The sequence below is a fragment of the Scedosporium apiospermum genome, assembly GCF_000732125.1.
Source record: "Scedosporium apiospermum strain IHEM 14462 chromosome Unknown SEQ_SAPIO_0102, whole genome shotgun sequence".
Taxonomy (NCBI): domain Eukaryota; kingdom Fungi; phylum Ascomycota; class Sordariomycetes; order Microascales; family Microascaceae; genus Scedosporium; species Scedosporium apiospermum.
The window spans coordinates 245,824-269,513 of record NW_015971803.1 but is presented as its reverse complement, the minus strand read 5'-3'; the positions used below and the strand labels follow the sequence as shown (position 1 = coordinate 269,513).

Here is a 23,690-nt window from a genome sequence, read left to right as displayed (position 1 = left end):
CGGATTCTCAGTTACGGTGGCGGTCACACATGCTGAGATATGTGTTCCTAGACGTAATTTGATTGCTGTTAGCCTAGCCTCGGATTCAGGGTGACTCATGTTACGGAGATCTTGTTAACAGAACTCGGTAGTAACTGCCGAGGCCAGACAGAACAGTTAAACACATTTCGACCCTGGGGGTGGGTGAGCGCGTAATTTAGTGAACTTTGGGGCCGACAAGCTCGTGGTTCATTTTCGTATGCTAACGTAACGTGGAGTGGTACGGCGGGCCATATCTTTTGCAACACGTTTTGAATAGTAGTGAAGGGCCCACGCCTAGCAAGCATCTAAGGCATGTGTGTTGCAAAGCTCTTCTGCGGCGGCCATCACTAATTAGCGACTTCCAGTTTGCGTGGCTTCAAAGGTAGTTGTGCTGGATACGAATGGGATTGGACAATAAGCGCAAGGAGTGACCTCGAAGATTCAAAGTCCTGGTAAAGGAAAAGATGTAGGCCCGGTTAGGAAAAGCGCCATTTCGATCCCATTTGATCGAAGCGTAGTCGAAGCATATTCACGACCGGCCGGCTCCCGACGGGTCAAACGGTCCAACTGATGGCGTTCTCCTTTGTCATCCCCGCATCGAGCCCCGCACCAGGAACGAAACTACGGCGGTTGCGTGCTTTGCAGAGACTTTTCGAGTCATTGCAGCCTACCCATGCCTTGTTGCCGAAATCTCCCATTCCCATTCCCTATTAATGCCGGCTTGCGGGACCATCAATTCTTGTGTCCCAAGGAATACTCAAGATCAAAAGAAACGAATACGCCATGGCCTCTCTGGATTACACTACTACCACCCTCTCGATAGAAGCGAAGCCGTATGCCTACACATTCAGACCATCGTGTACGGCTCTGCTACTCATCGACATGCAACATGACTTTCTCCACCCTGTCGGTTTCGGCGAGTCCTGTGGTGCAGACCTCAAGATGGTTCAGGCATGCATCGAACCAGCTCGGAAGCTCCTTGGGGCATGTCGAGCCTCCGGTCTTACAATCTTCCATACACGCGAAGGCCATCGGCAAGACATGTCTGACTGCCCGTCCAGTAAGATTACCCAACAAGCAGAAGCTTTCGGCATGGAAAGGAAGCCTCGCATTGGAGAAAAGGGCCCAATGAGAAAGACGCCAATCAAGGGAGAATACGGCCACGACTTTGTTGATGAGCTCCAGCCAGTTCCCGGGGAGATCGTCATTGACAAGCCTGGTAAGGGTGCATTCTGGGATACAGAGCTCATGCACAAATTCAAGGCTCATGGTATTACGCATCTGCTCGTCGCCGGTATAACAACCAAAGGCAGTGTGTCGACAACGTTTCGAGAAGCAAGTGATCGGGGGTTTCACTGTTGTACGTGATCCGAATCCAGGAAACCCAACTCTTTAACGGTGTTAACGGACTCTCTCCTGCAGGTGTTATCACCGAGGCTACCGCCGGCTATGATTCCTCATTTACAGCGGCAAGTCTCGATATACTTTGTTCGACCAATGGTGGATTTGGGTTTGTTGCCCATCTTCAACCCATTCTCAGCGAACTATCCCATATTCCTCGTCCTCTCCCTTCGTATACCGAGACTTCACAGGAGACATCGCCAGAATGGGACGGCAAACTCGACATTGTGAGCCTCCAGACTGCATACCAAGCGGGCTTTTCTCCCCTTACCGTTGTGGAGGATATTTTCACGAGAATTGAGGCGTACGAGAATGTCAACCCTGGCAGCTGGATATACCGAGTTCCCAAATCGGTTGTGTTAGAAGCTACCCGTGACCTGCTAAATCGCTTCCCGGATCGATCTAAACGTCCTCCACTGTTTTGCGTCCCATTCTCGATAAAGGATTCCATCGACGTAGCCGGTATCCCGACTACAACGGCCTGCCCCCCTCTCTCTCATATTCCCAGCGTTAACGCACCTCTCCACATAGCCCTCATCGAACAGGGTGGTCTCTTCATAGGAAAATCAAACCTCGATCAATTAGCAACCGGGCTGACTGGGCAACGTTCGCCGTACGGAGCCCCCTCGTCAGCCATTAATTCTAGTTATGTTCCGGGAGGGTCGTCATCTGGGTCATCGGTCTTGGCATCAACGGTACGAGATGCGCGGACAGTCTGGCGTATTCTGGAGACTTTCGATCCGCGAGACCCTTACACGAAGCCTGAGGAACTGAGGAAATGTCCTCACGTCGTTCACTCAACCGGGCAGACGGAAACAACTTTCCGCTTCGGTATCCCGCCCCATGATGTCTTAGGTATCTGTTCTGAACCATATCGCCGGCTTTTTGCCGAGACAGTTACCCAACTTCAAAATATCGGCGGGAGACTTCAGCACATTAACTGGAAACCTTTCGACAAAGCGGGGAGACTGCTTTATGATGGGACCTTTGTCCTTGAGCGTGTAGCTTCCATCCCGGATCTGCCGGGAAGTGGTGGTATCGACGGGCCAACCTGGTTTGAGAAGCACAAGGCCGATCTACATCCAGTGATATCAGAGCTATTTACCGCTGTGATAAATCGCAAGGTTACTGCTGTGGATGTGTTTCGCGACCTTCAGGCCCAAAGGCGATATACTGCCCTCGTTCATAACGAGGTCTTTTCACAAGGCGCCAGCGGAGTGGATGTCGTTGTTCTTCCCACCGCTCCAACGCATTGGACAGTCGACGAGGTAAAGGAGGACCCAATCGTGAAGAACAGCGCACTTGGAGTATTTACACATTGCGCTAATGTTCTGGATCTATGTGCGATTTCTTGTCCTGCTGGTGAGTTTGCCGCGAAGGAGCTTGGCGGCCAGGGGGTCTTGCCCTTCGGGGTCATGTTTATGGGACGCCGTGGTGGTGATTCGGAGGTGTTAGACTTGGCAACGAGATTTGAAGACTCTTTCAAGGAGGATGTTGATGCTAGCCGTGGCTAATGGTAATACTAGACATAAAATCTATGTAACGTTGACTCTAGATAGTACTTTGTCTCATATTAAATCCCTTAGTCGTCTTACCGCCCGCGTCCTTCTACCTCTATCGTCTATAAGCAAGATATTAAGTACGATGACGGTATTCTTCGAAGAGCTGTATAACGATTACACGTGCGTCCCAGGGCGGTGCAGGCAATCTTTGCCGTACTAGGCAACATGGAGTCTATTCCAGGTGAACCCCTTATCGACTCGTTTCCCAGCACTTTAGCATGCTTACGCTGAAGTTGGGCACGCCCGTTAACCGGCCTCAGTCGCCAGGGAATGATAGCTTTACGAAGTATGAGTGTCTACTCGCTATTAACCAACCCCTTTTTTTCGAGGCGTGACGGCCTCCAAGGGTGCGTGGTTAGCATGATGAATATGACGCTCACTGGGGCTTTAACAAAGATTTGCGGAATAATGGGCTTGCTACCGCGATTCAGAAATTCCCCTTTGAAAAGATAGTAGTGCTAAATTTGTAGTTTCTTCGCTGCTTGATTTATGCACGATCAAGCATTCGTGCCTGTCTCAGAAGGTGATAAAATATCGATCCTACTGCAGCAAAGTAGCTAGTAAGAGGCGATCGCTGCTGTTTTGATGGCAGACGGGGATCGAGGGCCAACGACTGGGGCCGTTGCTGCAGAATTGTCCCAAGCCTACTCGATTGATCATGGTGGATTGCACATTTTCCAGCACGTGCGATTTGGGATTAATAAACCGAACCTGTACCTTAGTAGACGCATGTTGCCTGCCGCACGCTCTTCGCTGGGGAAATTCCCCAGTGTGTGGTTCGACGCGACCAAACCCATTAATTATTGCGCCGGCTTTGAGCTCAACGGTTGAGATCGAGTGAGGGTGGTTTCCGTGGACATCCTGAGCACGTGCCCGACCAGTTGCGACGAAGATACATTAATTGATTTTCTTCGTCACCTCGTGTGTGTTCTTACTACGAAGTAGTTGCTAATACAAGACGCGGGTAGTGGCAGAGTAAGTGCGGAGTGGTGCTTCGTATTACCACAGGCATTGTTCAAGGGCTCTCCTCTTCCTGGTCGTCAGTTGGACAAATCAATTGATGCAAGCAAACCCCCATGCGTCGTATGGTCACTCGAAATAAAGTGTGTCATATCGATCCCTGGGAAGCGGAGATTTTCCCGCCAAGATACGGAGTAAACGAGAAAAGCCCGGGACGACGGGAGTGGGAGAAAATGAGGAAAATGGTCACGCGAGCTCCTTCTTCAAAAAGACAGAAAATTCACATCCCAGCCTCTTCGCACAGAAAAAAGCGTCTTGGCAGTTCCTGCCAAGCCAGCTAAAGCTGCAATACCACCCAGCACGCTCAAGGATGAGAGCTGTTGCAGCGGCGGCGGGGGCAACGGGAAGGGGGGGGGGGGGGAGAGAGAATGAAGTTATGTGTCGCGTGCTTCCTCGTAAATCAGCTGTTTTTGCCAAACTTTGCTGTTTTTGAATTTGGAAAAAGGGTATAAAAGGGTCGACGCTTTTCCTTCGTTCAGACCGGGCCTCGGATTTGCGAGAAACTACTCTTCTTGCGTTGACCGAGCACTCTGAGGAATGGACGATCAACTGCAAATTCAATTATGAGGAGGGCAACGCAACGACGGCAGCACCGTAAGTACCGGCGCTCTGTGTATCGACCCTCAGCCCTATAGTGCGATAGGTACGGCTTCTGTTTGTACCGCCTGGATTTCCTCGGGGGAGGTCCACAACTCCTCATTTAGAAACCGAAGCGACCCACAGCAGGGGACACCGATTAGGGGACGAACTGGGACGAAAAGCTGCGCTGCCAGAGCTCGATCTGACCCTATCGTTTCTACACGTGTGATGTTTCAGACTCGCGATTGGCCAGATTTCTTGGGGTTCTTCCACGCCCGATCTTTCTTTCCACAACGCAAAATCCCCACAGAGCAAAAAAGTCCCGCTCTCGCGCATCTGATGCGTACGATGTGGTTGGCCAATTGCTTGATTCCAGGCCTCCGGTGGCGTTTCTTGACTCTGTTGCGCATTTCCTTTTTTTCGAGCTCTCGTGCCGTTTCCGAAAACGTCATCAATCTCGTCGAGTCTGGTCCTCAGAATTGACGACTTCGTACTTTGTCTGCTTTGCCTGTCCTCATCCTGCTTGTTCTGCTAGTTCTGATCGGTCATGCTTAGCGGGACTCATTTCCCAGCATTGTCCAAATCTGATCTTGAATATTCTGTGCTGGAGTTGATGCGAGAATTGGCTGAGGCTGGCGCATCTTCTTCGCGATCCCCGTGACAATGTGCGAAGTATCAGTGCATTCGCTTCTCAGTAACATCTTTCGAGGCTTCGGCGACCGCGGATACCAGGCAGATAATCCCCACAAGAGGCGATCTGAAGTACCACCCATTTGCATGCTAGCACTTGGTAAAAAAAAAGCCGAAGCTCCAACAAAGGCCCTTGTCCTCTTCGGGCAAGATGCTTAAAACCTCTAGTGCCGCAAACCTGGTCCCGTCTCACCACAGCCCGCCCCGCCGTCAGATCTTGTTATCCATCCACCATCCATAAGCACTTCCTCCGCGCCGCCCTAGGAGTGAGCTACTAAAATTTCGAGGGAAAAAAAAATTCGTAAAAGATTCCTGCTCTTCACATCTGATAGCCGTAAATCCCACGTGGGCAAATACTACCCATCAGTTGGAAGCAAGGGATGAGGCCTAGTCCGTAAGCTACTCCATCGAAACCGTTTATATATCATTCCTCGCCAAGCCCATCATCCATCATCCTCTTTCTTCCGCCCTCTCCATCCCATCGCCTCTTCCCTATCTCCAACTTGGGTAGTCCATCTACCTTCCCTACTCCTCTTTAGGGAACCCTTCTCGCGTTCTTACCTGCTCCCTCTCATCCTCCTCTCATCCTCCTCTCTGCCGTTCTCCTTGTCCCGTGACGCACAGCTCGCTAGCTTCCACCGAGCTAGTTTACCGAAACTTTATCACCACCTCTCCCATTGAAAGCTTGTTTATGCTTCACCTTGTTTCCTACCGCCGCAAATAGAATCGACAGCGTGATCTCTACTCGCCGTCGTTCCACCTTTTCTTTCCTCCCTTTGCCTTTCGGCCCCCTCTTATTTATTCTTCTCCTCCTTTCCTCGAAGAAACACCGCATTCCGTGCGGATGGCGCACCTTTTGCAGCATCACCAACGGCATGACCCGCCCTTCGGTGTCATCCCTGTCCCCCATGGTCCGGTGACAGGAGAAGAGCACGAACATTACCCTACCGAGCACACCGCCGAGCGCGAGCACCAGATCTTCAGCTACCTCACCCACCCAGATGATTCCTACACTCCCGAGGGGACCTACTGGGCCGACCTCCCCCTCGCTAAGCGCATCTCCTTCGTCAACAAGGTCCAAAATGAGGAGGCTATCAAGGAAGTCAAGACGGTCTGGCAGATGATCAAGGAAGATCCCCTAAGCCCTTTCGGCTGGTACATCCGCAACGCCGTGCTTCCTGGTGCCGGCCTGGGTCTCGAGGGGTATGTCCTCTTCAGCATCGGGAACCTGGAACCCCTCTTCAGCGCCACTTGGCCCCAGTGCTGGGGTAAGAACCCTACCGTGTGCAGTCCTAACTGGATTGCCGCTGTAACCTACCTCGAAGTCATTGGCATCATGGTTGGTCAAGTCGCCGTAGGCTTCATTGGTGACTGGATCGGTCGTCGTTGGGGTCTTATCCAGGATGCTGTCATCATGTTTGTCGGTCTACTCATGCTCACAGCTAGCTGGGGCTTGACTCTTCAAGGATGGGTTATCTGCTATGCCTGGTCTCTCTTCTTCTATGGTACGTTTCCCACTGGGCACACCCCCACATCTTTGAAAATTTTGTCCACTCACACTTCGCACAGGTTTCGGCGTTGGTGGCGAATATCCTATCACTGCTACCTCATCTATGGAGAATGCTGTCAGCGCTGGCAAGCTTTCTACCCGCGAGGACCGACTTCACCGTGGCCGAAAGGTCACCATGGCTTTCCTCATGCAGGGTTGGGGTCAACTCATCAACCAGGGCCTCCTCATGATCTTGCTCCTCATCTTCCATCACGGTAGCGGTAACCCCCCTTACAGTTCCGTTGCCGTTCAGTGGACCTTCCGCGTCTCCTTTGCGCTGCCCGCCCTCGGTACCCTCTGGCTCGTGTACTACCGTACCTACAAGATGCCCCACGCCAGCCGACAGCTCGAGATTGCCAAGCGTAAGAGCAACGTTACCGGCTACGACGTCGCGTCCCTCAAGATCGCCTGCCGCGAGTTCGGTGGCCGTCTCCTCGCCACCACCGGTACCTGGTTCTGCAACGACGTCTTCTTCTACGGCAACAAGCTCTTCCAGGGCCAGTTCATCAAGGTCATCTCCCCGGGCAGCAACAGCGTCATGACGGGCTGGGTCTGGAACATGATCAACGTCATCGTCTCTCTCGCCGGCTACTACTGCGCTTCGCTCTTGATTGACAACAAGCTCTATGGTCGCAAGATGATGCAGCAGGTCGGATTCCTCATGTGCTTCATCATGTTCGTCGTCCCCGCGTTCCACTACCACTACTACACCGAACCCATGAACATCCATGCTTTCCAGGCCATGTACTTCCTTAGCAGTTTCTTCAACCAGTTCGGCCCCAACAGCGTCACCTTCCTCGTCGCTGGTGAGGTCTTCCCCACCCCGATCCGCGCCACTGCTCACGGTTTGTCCGCCTGTATCGGCAAGGCTGGCGCCCTCCTCGCCAGTGTCCTCTACAACTACATCGATACGCAGACCAAGTTCTACGTCGTCCCTTGGTTCGGTCTCGCCGGAATGGTCCTCACATTCTTCTTCCTTCCCGACACGACCGGTCTCGATCTCAAGGAGCAGGAGCGCCGCTGGACCTTTATCCGAGATGGCCGGGCATCCGAATACCACGGTGTTGCCGTTCACCCCAGGCATCTCAGCTGGTGGGAGCGCTTCCGAGGTGTCGGCAAGGCCTATGATCCTAAGCAGGATATGAAGGATAAGATTGAGGACATCAGGCGCGAGTGGGAAGCTAAGGAGCAGGAGAAGAAGGACCAGGAGGTGAATGGAAATTCCAATCCCCTTTCGGATCTCGATGATGACATCTTCTCCGACCACGTCCATGGCTACTTCAAGGCCACTTCTGGAAACAAAGATGACGAGAAGGAGAAGAACGCGACTACGTCGGGAAATGGACTCTTTAATGGCAATGAGAAGACGGAGAATCCCGCAACTTCTGGAAGCGGAAACAGTGAAGACGCGAGCAGTAACAACGAGTCTTGAGAGCAAAAGGCTGAGAAAAGTGGTCATTTGCATTTCGTTTTGAGTTTGGGTTTTTGGGTAATCTGGCTACACTGGGGGTTATTGGAATTTGAGAAACTTGGTGTATTAGATGAAATTGGGTACGGGCATCGATCGGGGCGTTCTAAGGAATCTTTTTCCACATTCACTTTAATTTCCAGCATGTCTAGTTTATCTGGTTTTAAGACAAAGTCTCTTTCTCTACCAAGGGACATTGCAATCACCGGTCTTGTGATTCTCATCGTACGCGCTAGATAGATCTCCGCGAAAGAGTGAAAGAGAATACTTACAATATCAACAGAAAGAAAGCAGGCTCCACATTCTGCAAAGGGCAAGAGCACATACAACATTCACACCACTACTAATACCTTTCTTAAAGATCGTTAATGCCGCTACACTCGGAGTAGAGAGCTAATGTCCAAGGAGGCACATAATACCTTAAGAACCAGTATTAGGACCGTAACAATTAGTTTTGAAGTATTACTAAACCACTACACATCCAACCTTCTTCCATAGCCTCGGGGTCTTTTTCACAGTTCCCTTTGACGACCCCGATAGTCCCATACTTAGTAACCGTGTAATCACAGAGCATGCCTCTTCCATCCAACAATTCGTGAGATACTGCCGACTCGGTTGGCTGCGTCTCGTGGAGCTCTGGCTGGTCGCGCCGGCCAATTAGCGACGCTTCCAGGATTTGAAGCCATTTAAACCATGAACTCCTTTCTGTTTCCATACCTTTTGTTTGCTGGAGCAACATTTTGGACTTCTCTAATGCATCTTGATCCAATGTGTGTCTTAGTTTGAATGAGTCCATATTATCTCCATGCCAGCGATGATGATGAGCAACTTGATAAACGTCACCGGCCAATATTCGGATGTCATCATAACGTCCTTGATCACATTCCATACCCAGACTCAGTTCCAGGCGGGTCAAAATTGCTGATTTGACTAAAGAGATCTCGCCTCGTTGATGACCCTCATTACTGACCCCTACCAGCTGAGCGAGCCGCGTGGTATCCACAACTGACTGTCTCAGCCACATTAGGGTCAATATGTCGCTGTGGGAAGGTGCGCAGTGAAAGATTTGTCTTGGGCGGCATAATGTGAACGCAAAGTCTGTGTTGCGCTGCTGCCATGTTTCGATGTTTTCCAATCGTCTGAACTCTAAGACCGACTCCTGAGATTGATGAAAAGGGCTGTTGGCTGCTCCCATCCAGATCGACGGAGGCAGGGAAGAGGCGGCAGTCATGCCGCGAGACTCTAGTAAACTCGCGATCTCCTTGACGGAATCAATCCAGATTGATGATATGAAGTCGGTAAATAGCTGACGTGTGTTTATGCCGTTCCTCCCAGAGAGACATCTCATTATCTCCAGTGCTGGGTGCATCTCTGGAAGAAACTGATTTCCCAACGCCATGGCATGTGTCAAAAACATTCTCGAAATGTCGTAGGGAAGCGTTCCCGTAAAGATTCTCCACAAACCAAAGATCCACACGGGAGGCTGTTTCTTATAAGAAAAATTTTGACGGGCCATGTCTTTGAAAAGTTTTTCAACGACCATAAAAGCTCCTCGGACGTATGAACCGCCTTCCCCAAATCTATCGAGATCGAATAGGCTGCATCCGTGTTGAAGCAAGAGGGAGACGCAATCGAGGATATTTAGTCCTCCAACCGTAACTAAGCGGAAAATTCCTGGGTGTTCGAATTCAGCTGGGGCTTTTGACATGGACATCTCTTCAACCCAAACCGTATACCATGTTTTGATATGAAGAAGTGCTATTTCTTTGTGCCGGAGACAGCCTGGGGGGAATATCAGATTTGGTAAGAGAACTGGGGATGGCGTTCGAATGCGCATGTGGTTGGCGAGACGGGTCACTGGGCCATCGTCTTTAGCTTGGATAAGATCCTGAAATTCCATATTCTTCCTTCTCAGATAGTTGTTGATCTGGCATATGTCGACTGGTTTGCCAGATCAAAAGATGATGGACGGTTTCCCAACTGCATCGCGTACTTGCTTGATGCGGACCAACGCAGCTACATCTTTCTCCCGGTTATTTTTGAATAAACCCCAACGCGATAGGCGGGTCTTATACATTTTCACACTATAATCTGGTTAGCACTCTTCCTTCCCACACGCAGGGCTTCACCAAGTGTAAACTTACGATGGCTTGAAGTCTCTTTCCTCTTTCATTTGCTGCATAACCTCATGCAACTTCTTATTGTCCTCGATATAAAGCTGCTGAATCCGTGGCTTGTACATCTCCCATACATCTTCCGAGTAGGACTCAGACTGCTCTCTAGCACGAGCAGTCCTCGGCAGGACCGAGGCGACATCGGTTGTACTAGTTCCAGGCCTGTCATCTTGGGTATTGAAAGTGGAGACAGAGCCGGAAACTTGAGAGTCATAGTTCACTATCGACTCGCCACTTCTATAGAAATCTATCGAAGAGAAAAGTGGGATTTGGCGAACCTGGCTTCATAGACGCCAACGTACGCTTACTGGACGAAACCTACATTCGAGAAGCGTGCCCTCAGCTGGCGATTGAAAAGATGGTAGGGTGGTCTCCCCAACACAAGGGCCAGGCTGCGTTCCGTTTCCGAGGTCGAGATATTCCATGTTTCTTCTGTCTCTGCTCTTTCGTCTTGATTCTCTTCAAATGTCCGTATGATAGGTAATATCGAGTGTGGAAAGCACTACGCTCACAAATTCCCATAGGCTTAGAGATTTGATAAAGGTTCAATAGAAGCTTAAAAGCATATGGGATAATGATAATGTGAGTCGAGAGGGGTTCAGGGCTCTTATACTGAGCCGTACGAGCCAGCTGCAGCCTGCTCCATCTGTTGGTGTCAAGCGCCCCCGATCTCTAATTGGCCATATTTGAGAAAGTTCCTGCATGCTACTACGGAATGCCAACAGAAACACAGACGAAAAGGGCGCACATTAAATCCATTTTCAGATTCGAAGCTGAGTTCTGGTATCATCAAGGCTGAGCAAGGGCTGCCGAAAGCTGAGCGACGCAAAACAGACCCACTTTTAGGAACGGCGAAGCCTAGAATCAGGCCAAGGCAATCCAATTCCCGCAACACAGGGGAAGTATAGTTACATGTCCAGTCAGAGTCACACAGACCAAACAAGAATAACATTGCTACATTACAAGCTTGTAAATACAGGATATTATTATTATTATTATTATTTTCAGTAGACCAGATACAACATCTAGCTGGTCACCAAGGGTTTCAATAGGAACTATCTACTTCCCAAAGGTAGTCTACTGTTACAGCCTACTAGTCAAAGCGGTTACGCTTGGTTTGTACAGATGAGCGGGGAACGCGGGGTACGCGCTGTGGGATATCGGGTACAAATTGTAAGCTGCATACGCGGATTGAAATTGAAACACCCCGGAAATACGGATATCCGGTTTGCCGGATCGTGACGAGACTACTAAAGCAATTCTCTATTCTCACTCATCTATTTCCCGCTTTATCTCATTTTCATCAAAATCAAGATGCAACCGATCACACTGGGATCAAGGACTCTCAAGCCGACATGCAGGTTGTCATCATGCAGTACGGAAATCTCTTGTCTCGATCAAGGTGGCTGACTTGGCGTGGTGTGAGGAGGGAAGCAATTCCGATTGGTGGATCGGTACTCACCGCGCCTTTACCGCAAAAGGTAAGCCACCATTCATCTACGAAGTACTGCGTGCAGCGTTACGTGAATGCAATAGGGCTAACTCGTTGTTTTCCCCAGATCGCTCCGCCGAGGTCTACAAGGCTGCTTCTGAGGGTGGTGGGGAGGCAATGGCGCTCCTGGTCCTAGGTCCCAGTGCTATTCTCCCTACTTTGGTTCTTTCGTCGGAGACCCCGTCAGTAAGAAAGTCGAAGCTGTGTGCCACAAACTTGAGTGAGGTGTTGGCTTGATGAATGATTGGCGTGTGACTTGTGATCTACGCATTGGCGGGCGTAGAGGAGTTGGTAGGTTAGATGCGTGATACCTTAGGCGCCCATGCACTAGAATCTCTCTCGCGCTTAAGCCTCCTTCTCCTCCTGCTTCCAGGGCAAAACGGAATTTGCAACCCACTGGTGCAAGATTTCGTGAACATTATCTCCCTAGCCCATTTTTGCTTTCCCTTCGACTTGAGCGACACTAACCCCGGTTTTTGAGGGCCAAGACCGTCCATTGCGGAAGTGTGTCGAGACTGTGACGTTAAGGTTTGTGACGCTTTAATCGTAGAGCCTGATAGGGAGGAATTGGGCATGGGGGAACTATTTGTTGGAACAAACGTAGTTGGATTGGGAAGAGCTTTTCCTAGGAAGGAAAAACTGTTCCCAAAACTAAACTAGTGCCGTGGAAAAGGTTCGGAAGAATCAGCACCGGCAGCCAGCCAATCAGGGCTGGTTGCCCACACTATTCAATTATTAATGGGATTATTATTAATGGGTTGGCCAATCAAAGTATGAGGTTACTAATCGGAGGGGATTACGGTGCCTATTCTGGCAGCGTTTGGGTCAAAGAAAACTTATAACTTTACAAAAGGTGACTAATGATAATCAATCCGATTCAATTTAATCTTCTTAATTGGTCTGTGAAAACCGCTTTTTAAGCCGCGGTGAGCCGAAATAGTGTGTGCTTTCTCCACTCGTCACGGCGCTAAGCATTTAGCTGTCTCAGGGCATCGTGCAATGTAGAAGGTTGCCACAGCCTAAGGCGGTTCTCGCTGTGTCGCAGCACCACTGAAGAGAGACTGGCGCTATCAACTTTCACTCGTGACGACGTCCTGGACGAGCAAATAACCTGCCTTTATCTATATCTGAACTAGGACATTGGTCACATACTGCCAGCGCACGGGCCGAACTTCGTTGATCTAGTTCCTTGAACTTCAGCCATCGTCATTTAGTTCTCCCAGATGAGCCAATCGGGAGGTTGCCCGATCATGCGGTCAGATTCCGTACGCCAGCACATCTGGTCTGGGACTCCGGGGCTATGAAACGCCCGTTCCCATCTTCTTAAGTTCGAGGATGGTGACTAGAGAACGGCATTAGAGGTGATATTCTCTCATAAAATATGAGCTATGGCACATCTCTGTTGTGATGGATGTGAAACAGCAAATTATCGGACGCTTGGCATGTGGAGGAGTTCTCCATCCTGCCTTGGTGGCGTCCGGGAGCAACCAAATGTCTGCTCTTCCCTCTAAGTCTTGATATCCCCGGAATCGCGCGACGATTGAATGTATAAAAGCCGAGCTTTACTCTACGGTGATTATAGATGGAAGTCATATTTTTTTTCTTAATACTATACTTCTAATTCCCGTGACGGAGTCTCTTGACCTTGGAAGTCTCATTTTTTTCCGTCATACTTTGAACACGAAACCATGTCTTCTTTTTCAGGAATGTCTCAGAGCCCACAAGATGAAGCTCCGCAACAGCCTCTCCCCCGGCCAATTACCTCCTTCTGCAGCGCTATCTCAGTTGCAGGCAGGCCCTCGCACTATGATGCCTCACATGGAAGGCACCCAAGACTACTTATTCAAGATATTGAAGCCAGGATTCACAGAGGATGTCGGATGGAGGAGAGGTGGGGCTTTACAACTCTTTCATCCTCCTTTAATGTTATGTGGTGGACCTTACATCTACTCGTCCCCATATCTATGCTCGATAAGCTCCAGGGTGAACCTACAAGGCAGGCGCTAGTATCGTTTCTAAGTGCCGTTCAGAATGTGAGAGAACTTGCTGATATATGTATGTGCACACCTACCACCTACCTAGAGCCCTGCTTCCCCCCACCCCCCCTTTTCCCCTTCTCCCTTCCCAACCCCACGCAATAAAAAAAAAAAACACCCCACACAACTAACAGGTGCTATTGATAGTCATAGCAAAAGGTCGACGTCTTGGCAGGCTCGGGATACCACTGGCACTAACTGAATGCAGTGAGGTGGTCAGACAAACGGTAACGACATGCTAGCTTTGAACCACTGAGACCCTTTAGAGAGGCATATAGTGACATTTTCTAGTGCCTTATACGGGATGTTGGCTGTATTCTTACAGGCGCTCCGAATCCTAGCGTATGCCGCATCTTCCCTACTCTTCAAAAGGAGAAACACAAAGTGAGAGAAGCATTATTCCTGCTCTCAGGCATTCTTTGGGATGCCGATTTTACCGAAAGTCTCCGCGATCTTATCCTAGGGGAAGATAACATCCTCGATAGCCCCCGTAACATGATTTGTCTTCAACCTGGGTTACACCGATGGTGGCATAATGGCTATATAGCCTTCGAGCCGGTAGCCGAACTTAGCAACGGCGTCAGAGTCCGGCTTCGCTGGCTAGGGGTATCGGGTCTTGTGCCCTCCGACCGCAGGCTGTTGGATACTGATCCTAGAGGATGCTTAACCACTCCTCTAGAGGTCAGTTCTATTCATCTTCGCGACTTTTGGACCGGACGACTGCTAACCGATGGCGTATTTTTTAACATCACGGCGTCTAACCCAGACAATGCGCCCTCGTATGGCCTGCTTAAACTACAGTGGGATCTTATGCGCTTCGTCGCAATATCTGGTATAGCTGGGACGGGGCATAGTCATTCGATCTCGGAGAATACGGGGGCGGCTACATGACCAACAGCCTCTCCCTCGGGTGCGACTGCAAGCACACGATCCATTACATGGATGCCGACTTCGCCAGTAAAGCTGGCCAGGTCGCAGTCATCGCTAACGCAATCTGCATCCACGAGGAGGATAACGGGATCTTCTTCAAGCACACCGACTTCCGCGACGGTTTCGTCACTACCACCAGCGCGCGCAAGCTGATCATCTCGCAGATCTTCACCGCCGCCAGCTACGAGTACTGAGTCTACTGGGTCCTCCACCAGGACGGCACGACCCAGCTCGAGGTTAAGCTCACGGGTATCCCCAACACGTACGCCATGCTTCCTGGCGAGGACACGTTCGGCCAGGGGACCGAGGCGTATCCCGGCGTCAACGCCCACATCCACCAGTACCTGTTCTGTCTGCGGCCGGACCCTAACATTGACGGGGTCGAGAACACGGTGTTTCAAGTCGACGCCCGTCCTGCCGCCGATGCTGTCGGCACTCCGGGGAACTGCTACGGAAACGGATTCTATGCAGACAAGACTATGCTTGCTACTGCCGGTACGTCCATCTCGGACTCTGACGCCTTGAAGAGCCGGACCTGGGACGTTGCCAACACGAACAAACGCAACTCGTACTCGCACAAGTCGGTTTCTTATAAGCTGGTCAGCCGCGGGGCGCCTCCTCTCCTGCCAAAGGCTAATCGTCTCGCGTGGAAAAGAGCCGACTTTGCTCGCCCCACAATACACGTCACAAAATGTGGGTACAAGTGTAGTTCTTTTCTGAATATTTTTTCCTTCTGGTTTTTTTACTTCCATCTTAGCCCCCTTGGATATATTATGTGTTTCACCCCCGAAATTAACTCTATGTTCCACGCAACAGATCATGATGATCGGACCCACCCTGCCGATCGCCACGTCCCCCAATCGTCCGGGGTACCCTCTGAAGGCCTTCCCGCCTGGATTGCCGCTGACCCCGACGTGAGTATCGCTAACACGGATATCGTCGTCTGGCACACGTATGGAATCACACACCTCCCAGCCCCAGAAGACGACTTCCCCGTATGCCGGCGGAGCCCATGTCGCTGCTCCTGCGACCTAGACATTTCTTCACGCAGAATCCCTGTCTGGACGTGCCCCCTTCGTACCCAAGCAAGCCCAGCGAAAAGGCGTTACAGAAGAAGGGTTTCGGCAGCGGGACAGAGCTAGATGCCAAGGATCGAGAGAGTAAGTTGGCGTTTCCCAGGTGAAGCCTGTAGAGATGGATTTTTGAGCAATAGGAATTATAAGTTGGCTCCGGCCAAAAATGGTAAATATTGTGTCTCCGTCATTACCCAAACCGTCTCCGGCTTGTTAAGGATCCTTTGAATTTCGCCGTAGCCCATTCACCGTCTCACGTCGCGTAAAACCTGCTTCACCACAAGCCTGTCACCGGAACTTTCGACAGAATAGCCCAGAATCAGCATAGACCAGGAGCCGAGATAGCAGCGAGTCCAGCTTTCGTAAACACGCGACATCTTGAGCATAGAGAGTGCCATATCGACCTGCCACCGGGGGGTGGCGGCCTGTCGTTCTCTCGCCTTGGCACGGATAGAAGAGACGGAGTCGGGCTGATGATGGCTTGTTTGGGTAGATTCGTAGGGTTGTCCTTCGTACTGTTCCGATATTATGTCAAGTAGGAGGGAAGCCGAAAGGATAAAGAGGGCCATAGCGTCTGCGTGAGGATTCCCCACAAGGGAGGTTCCGGCATGGAGCAAGGCCCGATGGGTCAAGAGGACGGCCTCCCAAATTTCCATCTCGTACTTGAGCCGAGTTAGTGCGCCAGGGCCAAAGCTGGCGGGCGCATTATGAAATTCGATCATGGTTGCAATCAATCGGTATATGGGGAGGGGTATGCCGAGAATGGGGCTGTTCTCGGCTGAAGAGATGTTGCAGTACGTCAGAGACCTCAGGATAGTCTCGTTCTGGCGAACAAGGGCCTCGTCTACGCGGAAGCTTGCGGCGAAGGGTTGCGCATTTGGAGGAGGAACGCTTGATACAAGACACTCTCAACCGTCATGCGATCGAACGGTCGTTCCATCGACAAGGGCGACGAGGTATCTTGGTAGCGGACGTCATCGGAGAGCATGTACTTGTTGGAAGCGCAGCAGGCCAACACAGCGCACTTAACGCTCTCGCAGTTCACCATCATGCTGACGACACGCGACCGATAGTCGGCATAGAAGCCCTTTTGCACGTTGGGGAGCAGAAGAACCGAGATGAGCTTGTCGAGATAATGTTGGACCAGCTCGACCTCAAGCTCCGAGTTCACGGCCGAGGTTTGGGGGTTCGAGAGGAGGCGGAGCGGGCTGCAGATTTCCGGAGATATGACGCCGTCGGAGACCTCTAGACCAGAGTCAGAAGGCATCCGGGGAGATAGGTCTTCGGAGACTCGCTGTCGATATCTTTTGTCGCAGAGATCCTGCGCCGAGGGCCAATAGCAGACGTGGCCGGACTTTATGCAACTTCCACAGCAGGGTTTCTCCTCCCCACACTTGACCTTTCGCCTCCTACCTATATAGTTTTTGGAGTTCAATCTGTTTTAGTAAACACTGTCTGTGTATTATGTGCTTCGATAAAAGTTTGATGTATATGGTGAGAGGTGGTAAACAGCGGAGAGGGGTAAGGGGGAGAGGAATGAGTCTCACAGGTGAGGCATACAGTCTTTGTACGCAATCTTCCAGGAAGCATGGCGAATAATATTACGCTCTTTGGGGGATAGATATGGGGGCAGATTTGTCTTTGATTATTTGTAGCAAAAGTGGCCTACTCTCTTGTAATATAAGATAGATTATAGGGTATTTGCAATGGGGTGGTTTCTTTATTTTATCCCAGGGAAATCCCTTTTAGCAAGCCAGGTCCTATAGTCAGATAAGCTACACTTTCCCAGCAATAAGAACCGACAGTATCTTTGAACTAGCAGGAGATATAGCATAGAGATGGAGAGAAAGGGGGAACAACCTCGATCAGTCGTTCATTTCGCTTCTCCACATTGAAATCCTCCACTACCAGGATAAGAAAATATAGGGAAGAGGAGAGTTTGGTCTATTTATTCCTGATCTAGTGGCATCGCATAGTGGAAATACAGGTTCCATAATGTTGCAAGCCCATGCAGCCCAGACCGCATTTTATTGACTAGCTCACCTTCAGCTGGCCTCCTTTTCACCCCATTTTCCAATTTTCTAACTACATAACAATCCACAAAAGTTTGTTCTCGGATTCATTTCCAACCCAATACACAGCATTCAGTATAACTTCAGTAAGCCAGTATCAGATATTCACATTCCTAGAAATAGCCCAGCCCTTGGAATTTCCTAGGTTAAACACGATAAAGTTAGCGAAGCTAATCTATCAATATGTTGTGCACCCTAAGGATTTTAAGTATCTTAATGATAAGCTTCTGCTTACACCGATGTGGGAATGGCCCTTAGGGAAGCGGCGAAGCTCTTAGGGCTGTTGCGAGGAAAGATGCCGCCCTCGGGGTAGTCAATACCGACAAATGCAAGGCAACCACAGGTATCAAGGAGGGGAGGGTCAGATAGCCTTACGAAAACAGCATAAGGGCCAAATTTGCATGTCTCCTACATGGCCCAGGCAATAATTCCAGCTAACTAGGCTGTACCTGCCTGTTCACCCCAATAACTGTGGGGAAGGGCATCTGCTGCATGCAGAGCCAGGATATAACATCACACTTATTAGTGATCACATTCCAGAGTCCATCCTTTTTTACTGCTTATCACTGTCTTGTGGTCCTTTCAGCGGCGAGCTTGTGGCAATCTCAATGCTCTATTAGAGGCCAACAGGACTAAAAGAATTAATACTTAAATAGACTATAGTCTCTATTTATACTTTTTTCTTTGTAATTAGATAGATGCTTCTGAGATCTCTTTTGTTCCAGATTAGTTTAGTCAAGCTCAACTCAATTCAGTTAAGCATACAAGAACAAGACCAATCAGTTTAATACAATCATCTGAAGTCATCTCTTTCCATCATATCTGACACACCGTCGATCCTATATATAATTCCCTGGGCTGCCGCTATGCTTTGCCGTCGGAATCCATGGGCTCGCCCATGACCCAGCTAATCACGACGTTCACCAGCAAACCCGTCACCTGTTGGAATATTTGCAGGGATATGGAAACAAAACTTAGCTCGGACCTGATCGGACAATCCAATACCGTCGGATGTCACGGAATTCCCAAAATGCCACTGTAAAACAGGCCTTTTTAGACGGCAGAGGGTCTTCCGAAGTCGCACCAAGGTCACACCATAGAAAGGAAAACGTTTTGGAAATGGGAACTGGTTTCGGCTAGGGTTTGTGACGTAGAAACTGTTTTGGCTAGGAAGAAATTACTAGGATAATTTCCATGGAATTGGGCCACTCTTTCCAACATAAAAACGGAAGGCAGTGCAGGGCCAATTCCTTCCCATCTAGTTAATACAATAATGGCTCCCATAATTATTTAATATCACCAATCCCCAGAAATATGCTACCCTAGGCCAAATGGAATTATTACTACTATTGGCTATTTTCAATATTAATCCGAGTCTACTCTGTTGGCAGTGGACTTGAGCCCATTGGTCGCCTCAAGCACAGCCACAATTCGAGGCGCTGCAGGGGTTAATATCCATATGGCTGGACTACGCCACAATTGAAGGGATGAAACAGAAGGGGGTTGGATCGTCTGAGTCGTTTCGTCACGAAGAAAAGTCGGCGCCGCCAGTGTTAAGATATATGCTCTTCTCGGTACTGCCTATGCATGATAAATCACGTTTCCGGGACTCTTACAATGGCTTCTCCGGACCCTATGCAGCAAATCTTCGAAAGCGCTAAGCGCGATTTCGAGAGGAGCCTCCCCAAGAAAGTCAAGGCACAAGACCTCCACGCCGTAACAAACGTGAAGCAACTGTGGGATGCTCTGGACAAATTGCAAGCCGAGCAATCCAAATCGCTGATCAGGATGCGTTTCTTGGATCGCATTGGGCCTTTTGTCACCCGACTCCAGAGTTTAGCTGGTGTCATCGAGGTCTTCGTGCAGGTGAAGCCAGAGGTGGGGGCTTTAGTATGGGGGCCCATCAAGCTGCTTCTGATGTGGACCAGCCAATGGCGGGAAGGGTTTGATGCTATTGTCCAAGTGACGGAGAGAATTGGGGAAGTGCTCCCCCAATTTTCGGTTTCCCAGGGCTTCTCTGATGTGAGCCATATCAAAAATGTCGTGGCTCTCCTCTTCAGAGACATTCTCGATTTCTATTCCGCGACTTTAGAGTTCTTCAGCATCCCGCGTAAGTCCTCCCTCGAAAACCCTCCACACTTGGCCTTCAAGTTTATATTAACAACTTAAAGGTTTGAAAATCGTATTTGAGACACTTTGGCCTAAACGCTTAGAGAAATTACGGGTTGTGGAGAAGAATATCCAACGACATTCACAGCTCCTTGGCCAGAACATCACTTTCGAACATATCAGAAGGGAAGAAGAAGCTAGAGATAGATTATTTAAGGAATTTCAAGACGCCGAGGACCACAGGGCCAGGCAAAAGTTCGAAGCATTGCGGATTGCTATTAGCCCACCCGAATACAGTGAGAGGCTGGCCTGGCTCGAGGGACGTATCTGTCCAGGAACGCCAAACTGGCTCGAGGATGATGACGACTTTCGAAATTGGCTAGACCAGTCTGATCAGACACCGAGATTGCTTTGGCTTCAAGGGATCCCCGGGGCTGGTAAGTTGGAGGCTCTCATCTAACTCGACGGAGTTGGCTGACGAAACTGCCTAGGGAAAACGTTTCTCGCCTCCCGGGTAGCTATCAAAGCTATGACTCATGGAGACACCGCATACGCGTTCATCAGCCACACCCATACCGATTCTACCGCCATATCCGTGATGCATTCGCTGCTGTTTCAACTAGGCTCTGGAAACCAGGATGTGCAAACGGTCTTGACCGACGCCAGCAAAAGCGACCTAAAGCATAGTTTAACTACGACCAAGGAACTACTTACTACGGCGATTACGTGTGCAGGCGGAGCGTACATCATCATAGATGGTCTCGATGAAATCGAAGAGTTCGAGCGAAAACAGCTCCTGACATCGATAGTGGACATACTGGACGCCTGTACCGATGCAAAAATCAAGGTCTGCATCAGCAGCCGGCCAGAGCATGATGTCGTTAGAATACTGCAGCCCAAGGCGACAACGATTCGCGTCCATACCAAGAATGCCGCTGGCGTGCGGATATATGTTAATGCAAGGTACAGGGAGTGGATGAGTAACTCAGACTTTTCGACCCGGGGGCAGAAAGAGATTCAGAGTCTTCTTGCTCCTCTTTCCATTAAAGCAAAAGGTGGGTAAATCGATCAGCTTCTATCTTCCGATCGGCTTCTCTGATCTCATATCTTGGTTTAACCCAGGCATGTTCTTGTACGCCCGTATCGTTATCGACAACGTGGTCGATTTGATTAGTATTGAGGATATCCGAAGGGAACTGAAGGCTTTACCAGCAGATCTTGATTCCGTGTACGTCTGAGTCTGACCCGTCAAGTACCTCTGCTAACTCCGCGTATAGGTACGAGCGTGTCCTCGCTCGCATTAACCAACTAGCTGCCCCAATGAAGGAAAGAGTAAAGAGGGTCCTCGGATGGATCGGTTGCTCTCCTACGCCGCTCAACATACACGAACTTGATCAAGCTGTGCTTGTTTCGGGCAAGACTTACGACGACGCACCGACGGTCAATGCTTCCCTCAATATCGTCAAGATGTGCGGCTCCATTGTCGAAATCGTGGACGAAACACCGAGATTAGTACATTTCACCGTCAAAGAATACATCTTTGACAGTCACCGGGACTTCATAAGTATGCGTCAATCCATACGCGATCTCCTAGACACATGCATCACGTACCTTTGCTACGACGCCGTCGGACCCGACGTAGATGAAGAACAATTACGGGAAAATATACTGCAAGGGAAATATCGATTCCAGGCATTTGCTTCCTGGTCGTGGTCTATTCTTGCTAGGCAGTATGTTCGCTTGACACGAGACAAAACTCATCTCAATGACCTCAATGATCTGCTGCGAACACTCTTTACCGAGAGGGAGAATGTCGAATTTGGAGTTGATGCCGAGAGTACGGAATCGGTCGATGACTTGATACTAAACCCCGAGTCCACTCAACCTACCAACGATTCTGCTCGACTGCGCCGCCAGCCATGGCCAGAAGCACCCGAGTTCATTCTGCAGACGACCGCATTCTATAGTGACCACCCAAAAGACCTTTGGACGGTGCACAACAGTAAGAACAACCCTCTCCACCTCCCCCCTTCTTCTCTTGGCCTAGTGCGGCATCTAACTCTCTCCGTAGCCCAGAGATGGGCATCCCTCGACCCATTGACTGTCTCCGCCTCGGCTACGAGAGTCCAAGGCTTATACGACGATCTACTCTGCCACGGAGAGAAGGACAAACCCTTTAAACATAAGGACGATTGCGTATGTGACGACTTGCGAAGACACTACGGAAAGTATATATACAAATGCCACTTCTTCTCGTGCCTAGTGCAGAGAAGCGGATTCGAGACGGACGATCAATGCAAGGATCACATAGTAAGCCATAGCCGGCCATGGAAGTGTACAGTCCGGTCTTGCGACTGGTCCGAGATCGGGTTTACAACACGCGGACAGATGAATGATCATGTGGAGAAGTTCCACAAGGTGATGCGTGAAGGTATATATACGCAACCGTCCGTAATGGAAGACGAGGCTTTATATCCCCTCCTATACGACCTAGTCGCGTCAGAAGGCTTCGACGAGCTCTTCGCAATCTGGCCATCATGCCGTCAGAAGGTCAATCAGTTTACTGAGGCTGACCTAGTAGTTATGGCGGCTGGTCAAGGCTCGCTCTTGATGGTTGAACTGCTTTTGGATTGGGACGAGGAGGAAAAGAAACCCTGGAACGACACAGTAAGATTCGGGGCCTTGGTTCATGATGCTATTCAGAGTGGCAAATCAGATGTTATACGGTGGATCCTGGACAAAGCCACCTCCTGGGGCGGTATAAACGGACGGAAATATCGAGATATTATCATCGCCGTCATCAAGTCGGAATCACCAGAGGCGTTCGACATTTGGCACGATATTATCACATCCACCACATCTTACAACCACAATATCAACCAGGAGCTGTTCGAGAAGATAGTGCTCACGACCCTCCATAAATATCCCGATCAAGAAATACGCATGTTTGATACTTGGCGGGTGCTAGACAAGAGATCCTTGTTGAGTCCGCCTTCTCTCGGCCGTGCCCTGACGATGGTTGCACAGACTACCCTTTCTATCGAGCAAGCCCGGGCCCTGCTTCAGTGTCGAGCCTTGATCGATTACCCCCGAAGCAACAGAAGCAACAGGGGGAGTGGGTACACTGCACTGCACTGGGCCTGCAAAAAGTCGTCCCTGGAGGCCGCTCTATTTATCAAGTATCTGCTTCTCAAGGGAGCGAACGCCTTTACCTCGTTCCGTAAGCCGGTGTGGGAAGAGGAGGGCGCTCTAAAGATCAAGACATGGCTTAACGTAGATTGGTCTGAGCTCGTGAAATGGACACGCTACCAGCGGCGATTGTCAGGAAAAACATCTCTGCGCGATTATGACGAATTACTACGCCAAGATTCTAGCATGCAGGAGAGGCTAGCCTACGAAGCAGACGAACTAGTCCGTGAAGAGGAGAACAGAATTGCCTATGAAAGAGAGATCCAGGCCATTGGCTCTCGATTACGGCCATGTAGCTAAAGGTAGCTAAGGGTAATAGAAGATC

At 50.1% G+C, this 23,690-nt stretch overlaps 7 protein-coding genes across 7 annotated transcripts; 5 read left to right on the top strand and 2 right to left on the bottom strand.

The window, feature by feature from the left end:
* Window positions 1–804: 804 nt before the first annotated feature.
* On the top strand, window positions 805–2,936 carry SAPIO_CDS6367 (Uncharacterized protein; the record flags this gene model as incomplete). Its single annotated transcript, XM_016788489.1, has 2 exons — window positions 805–1,381; window positions 1,444–2,936. 2 exons carry the CDS (start codon window positions 805–807, stop codon window positions 2,934–2,936), a joined length of 2,070 nt encoding a protein of 689 aa, XP_016641923.1.
* Window positions 2,937–5,246: 2,310 nt separating this feature from the next.
* Window positions 5,247–8,254, top strand: SAPIO_CDS6366 (uncharacterized protein; the record flags this gene model as incomplete). The annotated part of the gene is made up of 4 exons (XM_016788488.1): window positions 5,247–5,373; window positions 5,442–5,539; window positions 5,998–6,778; window positions 6,843–8,254. The coding sequence occupies 4 exons, from the start codon at window positions 5,247–5,249 to the stop codon at window positions 8,252–8,254; spliced, it is 2,418 nt and encodes an 805-aa protein (XP_016641922.1).
* Window positions 8,255–10,430: 2,176 nt separating this feature from the next.
* On the bottom strand, window positions 10,431–10,889 carry SAPIO_CDS6365 (uncharacterized protein; the record flags this gene model as incomplete). Its single annotated transcript, XM_016788487.1, has 2 exons — window positions 10,431–10,711; window positions 10,787–10,889. 2 exons carry the CDS (start codon window positions 10,887–10,889, stop codon window positions 10,431–10,433), a joined length of 384 nt encoding a protein of 127 aa, XP_016641921.1.
* Window positions 10,890–13,681: 2,792 nt separating this feature from the next.
* Window positions 13,682–15,116, top strand: SAPIO_CDS6364 (Primary-amine oxidase; the record flags this gene model as incomplete). Its single annotated transcript, XM_016788486.1, has 3 exons — window positions 13,682–13,847; window positions 14,318–14,673; window positions 14,847–15,116. The coding sequence occupies 3 exons, from the start codon at window positions 13,682–13,684 to the stop codon at window positions 15,114–15,116; spliced, it is 792 nt and encodes a 263-aa protein (XP_016641920.1).
* A 75-nt stretch (window positions 15,117–15,191) lies between these two features.
* On the top strand, window positions 15,192–15,957 carry SAPIO_CDS6363 (uncharacterized protein; the record flags this gene model as incomplete). The annotated part of the gene is made up of 3 exons (XM_016788485.1): window positions 15,192–15,615; window positions 15,739–15,836; window positions 15,898–15,957. The coding sequence occupies 3 exons, from the start codon at window positions 15,192–15,194 to the stop codon at window positions 15,955–15,957; spliced, it is 582 nt and encodes a 193-aa protein (XP_016641919.1).
* A 283-nt stretch (window positions 15,958–16,240) lies between these two features.
* On the bottom strand, window positions 16,241–17,585 carry SAPIO_CDS6362 (uncharacterized protein; the record flags this gene model as incomplete). Its single annotated transcript, XM_016788484.1, has 3 exons — window positions 16,241–16,886; window positions 17,021–17,316; window positions 17,556–17,585. The coding sequence occupies 3 exons, from the start codon at window positions 17,583–17,585 to the stop codon at window positions 16,241–16,243; spliced, it is 972 nt and encodes a 323-aa protein (XP_016641918.1).
* A 2,099-nt stretch (window positions 17,586–19,684) lies between these two features.
* Window positions 19,685–23,665, top strand: SAPIO_CDS6361 (uncharacterized protein; the record flags this gene model as incomplete). The annotated part of the gene is made up of 7 exons (XM_016788483.1): window positions 19,685–20,177; window positions 20,281–20,613; window positions 20,668–21,231; window positions 21,299–21,404; window positions 21,454–22,178; window positions 22,248–22,372; window positions 22,565–23,665. The coding sequence occupies 7 exons, from the start codon at window positions 19,685–19,687 to the stop codon at window positions 23,663–23,665; spliced, it is 3,447 nt and encodes a 1,148-aa protein (XP_016641917.1).
* Window positions 23,666–23,690: the final 25 nt, after the last annotated feature.